This window comes from Mus caroli, unplaced genomic scaffold (assembly GCF_978045245.1).
Source record: "Mus caroli unplaced genomic scaffold, Mus_caroli_1 scaffold_12, whole genome shotgun sequence".
In the NCBI taxonomy this organism is placed as follows: Eukaryota; Metazoa; Chordata; class Mammalia; order Rodentia; family Muridae; genus Mus; species Mus caroli.
Genome location: NW_028227267.1, coordinates 59157055 through 59161086, shown reverse-complemented (window position 1 = coordinate 59161086; position 4032 = coordinate 59157055). Strand labels below are relative to the sequence as shown.

The following is a 4032-nucleotide window of genomic DNA, read 5'->3' as shown; positions in this document are numbered from 1 at the left end:
CTAAGGAGACTTTCCTTTGGGAACGGGTGTTGGGTAGGGTTCAAACACCCACCACTTCCTACAACACTTCTTCACGTCGTTACATACGCCAATAGTATCATCTGAGGATGTGCACGCTAGGTCTTTGCATATTCCTTTCAACGAAATGCACTGCTTTTCCCCTGGGACAAGGCCAGCCTTTCCTGCACAGGAAGGAATTAGACAACACTGTTAATTCACTTTCAAAGTACTGTAAATGTGCCCAAAGCCACAATCCTAGAAAATGGCTCTGGAATGGGAGACATAATACTGACTAAATGCCCAAATGCTTGCACAGAAATAGTGTACCCCCTTTTTTGGCAATGGGGGGGTGGCGTTAAGCATTTGGGATTAGATACACCTTGGAGTGAGCGTGCTAACTTGTGAGGTTTCAGAGATGTGGTCCTCCTCCTAGCAGCACACTTTGAGTGCATGGAAGTATTACTGTTACCATGATGGAGAAGGTGTCTTTGGAACTTCAGCAGACAAGCATCAATACATCTATCCAGAAACAGTTTGAACAGCAGGACTCATCCCGTGCTCACAGCATCCTCATCAGATGCAGATGCTCTCATCTCCAACTTTATAGAAAATCAGTCCATTCTTCTGCTTCCAAGCCATCCACCCCCCTTCAGAACTGAGTAAGAAACATGCTTATTGAGTTACTCCACGCCTTTTGTGTCTACATGCTTGGAGAGACTTCTCAGAGGCTGCAAGCTTTCCTCAAGTATGTCCACATGTTTTCTTAGTTCTTTTGGCTGTTAAGGAGAGCATAGCTAAGGCCACATGTCAGTGCCTTTCCAGCACCAGGAAGGTTCATGACTTCCACTGGTGATGACAGCCTTCTGCAATGGTCTTCAGTAAAAGTAGACTCAGTGGTTTTAAAACAAAGCTCATGATGTTAGGAGAGGAAAAAAGAGGCAGGGGGGATAGAAGATTGGAAAGAGGGGTTAGGAGGTGGGTTTGATCAAAAGACATTATATGTGTGCATTAAATTCTTAAACAATAAAAAATAAAAGTAAGATTCTTTGATCTTTTCCTGTCTTGGGCTCACAAAAGACCTGGTCATGTCACAGGCTCCCGTCCACTGAGGACCTGTGGGACTTTGATTTACTCCGTCCTCACAGTGTAACCCGTTTGAGAGGAGCAAAGGAAGGCTTGCTTGCTCTGGAGGGGCCAGGGATCCTGACTTGCAATGCAGGTCTCTCTCTGAGTTCCCTGTGACCTCTGCAGGAGGCTAGCTCTCTCCTTGTCCTAAACAGCCTCTCCTTACTCTTATTATGATAAGAAGCCTACCATAAGGCCCAACCTCTTAACCCTTTTAAGAGCTAAAGACATGAGGTTTTAGAATTCACCTATAAAACTTATTCATCAAATGGTTTAACTGAATTTTTATATCAAACTCTCCAGTCCTTCTCCCACCCTCACCTCCCGGGCCTGATAACCACCATTGTAGTACCTATTCTTTTATTTTAGATCCTTGTATAAGTGAAATAACATACCTATTTCATTTCACATCCTTAGTAGCATCCCTGGTCCTTTAATGCTGTCATACATGGCAAAACAAACAAACAAACAAACAAAAAACAAAAAACAACCCCCAAAACAACAACAACCAAAAACACACACAAAAAAAAAACCTCCGTAGTTTCCTCAGTACCTACTTAAGAGGTCTAGAGGGGAAAGTCTGAGGTCTAATCAGTTAGCATTTTTATGTCTGTGTGGACTGGTGAAAATAACAAGGACCCAGAGGAAGAGAAACGTGGTTCAGTGCTGCAACCACACGGGTGATCTTAGCACAGCCATACTCTTCATGTAAGTATGAGTTCTGCTATCCAGCGTGGCCACTAACGTAACTTCCAATAATTAGTGTCCTATTTTACATCACAGGCCCCTGCGAGTCTGTCCACTGCAGCCAAACTTTCTGACTATAGCTGAGAAGTGGATGGAGGATTGGATCGTCTCCTTTGTGAGAGCACAGCTATGTGCCAGGTAGATAAGGAGGATGCTCATAGACTAGATTCAAGTTCACTAGTGGGAGCCTCTGGTTGTGCTGAAAAGAATCTCAGAGATGAACCAAGAAGGGCTCTCTCAGTGAGGACAGACAGTAGTTTGAGAGATGTGGGCACCCTGCTTTTACTACTGTCCAGTCCTCTGCTCCCTGACGTATGCCCAGCAAGCCCCCTTTCTTCCAAAAAGTAGTGGGGAAAAGATTTTTATAAGGTTCTCACCAGGTTCTGCATGGAACAGTCAGAAGAGGCCCTTGCTTCTAGATTCTAACATTTGGATGTATGAACTGTGGGTCTCAGGGACGCGCCCTTCACTGAAGCTTCCCGTCGTCATTACTTTCCCCATAATTCCCCTGCTCCCGTGTTTTTAATTTATTTCTAGTACTTACATACATGTCTCACCAATCAACTCTGTCCACCTCCATCCCCTCAGCAATATAAATTAATCTTTACTCTCTTTGGAGAGTGAGATGCTGACGGTAGCCCATTTCTTTTAAAGTATACTGTCAAGGAGCTTTTCTCTCTATTTCTCTTAATTGGGCTTCTCCTCTCCGTGTTGGGGTTCTTTGTCCCCATTTTATGTTGATGGGGGTCCTCGACTCCTTTCTCAATTGGGATATCATCAATTCTGAAGGTGTTGGACTTTGGGACACTCAAGTCTATGTCCTGACATCTGAGTTATTGGGGGAGAAAGTACACGTGTGCACCCCAGTAGACCTCCTAAGAAGTCCAGCTCCTGAAGTCATTTCCCACCTTACCTCTCAGCAGCATCATCACAAAGAGGAAGAGGACAGGCAGGAAGGAACAGGATCGCATGGTCGAGTGGCCAGCAGTGTGAAAGGTGGTCGGTGCTGGTGAGGCTCAGGGGTTTTTATTCACTTCTGGGGGCCCGTGGTTCCTCCTGACCAGTGAAGCTTAACCTGCAAAGAAGGAAAACTGCTTTTGTGGGAGTATTTCCAAACCTTAGGGTTTCTAAATTTGGTGACAAATTAACCTAATAACAGAGAACCAGATGGTTAACGGTGTCCTTCTCCTTCCTGTGTGTTCTCAGTTCTACCAGTGGTACCACCGTCAGCCAGTTCTTTTTTTTTTTTTTTTTTTTTTTGGAAAACACAATTCATGATTAAATTTTTTACCTGCCATATAACAGTTATGCCTGTTTGCTGAGAGCAGTGTTATAATCAGCTCCATGTACACGGCACGTAATGGTCAAATTAGGATAACTGGCAACCTTCCTCCCTCAAACATGACCAAGCGCTTCCCCGCTAGTGTTTTGAACTGTATGATTAAACGTTACACATCTTGTTCTAATAACCCACTGAGTTCCCTTTGTGCTGCCTTGTATGCTCGTGGTGTGAGATTGTCCACTAGAGCATGGTCCACCTACCAGGGCCATGTCTTTGGAAAAAAAAAAAAAACCAACTCTTCCTCTCCCAGAAGTTGTCCATAGCTTCTCAGATGTGGGGTGCTTGCGAGCCCTTTGTGCTGAGATATTAACTGGCTTGATCTGGTGCAGGTCTTATGCAGGCTGATCACAGATGTTGTGAGTTCATCAGGACAGTTACTGTCATATCCAGAAGAGATTGGTTTGCCCTGTTGTCTCCTGACTTCTGTCTCTTAGAATCTTACCTTCTTTCCTTCAATGCTTCCTGAGCGTGGTGAGTGTGTGTGTGATACAGATGTCTTAATTGTGACTGACATTTCATAGTCAGTTATTCTCCACACTTTGACCAGTTGTGAGTTTAGGTCTGAAAGCTGCTCTAATCTATGGGTAGAGAGATGCATATTCAGAGGACGATATGATCAATACCTCAGAAGTTTCGTCGAATCATTGCAGTAGGTTTACTACTGGAACCCATGAGCTCCCCAACTATGGGTCTTTGGCCAGATTTACAGCACTGCATGCGTTCCCTTCTTAGGAGCGGGCTTTAAATCAGAGCAGAAAACTATGGATCACCCTCTAATGTTTTTAACATTATTGTGCCTATGGACCTGTCTTGCAACA

General features: G+C 44.3%; 1 protein-coding gene across 1 annotated transcript; it reads right to left on the bottom strand.

The window, feature by feature from the left end:
* Defb130b (defensin beta 130B) lies at positions 1–2843 on the bottom strand. Its single transcript, XM_021182697.2, has 2 exons — positions 2786–2843; positions 1–182 (listed from the first exon to the last, which is right to left on the bottom strand). The coding sequence occupies exons 1-2, from the start codon at positions 2841–2843 to the stop codon at positions 1–3; spliced, it is 240 nt and encodes a 79-aa protein (XP_021038356.1).
* Positions 2844–4032: the final 1189 nt, after the last annotated feature.

Coding starts and splice junctions, on each gene's coding strand:
- Defb130b (XM_021182697.2), bottom strand. CDS start 2,843: ATGCGATCCTGTTCCTTCCTGCCTGTCCTCTTCCTCTTTGTGATGATG. Junction 183..2,785: donor TGTGATGATGCTGCTGAGAG/GTAAGGTGGGAA, acceptor CTTCCTGTGCAG/GAAAGGCTGGCCTTGTCCCA.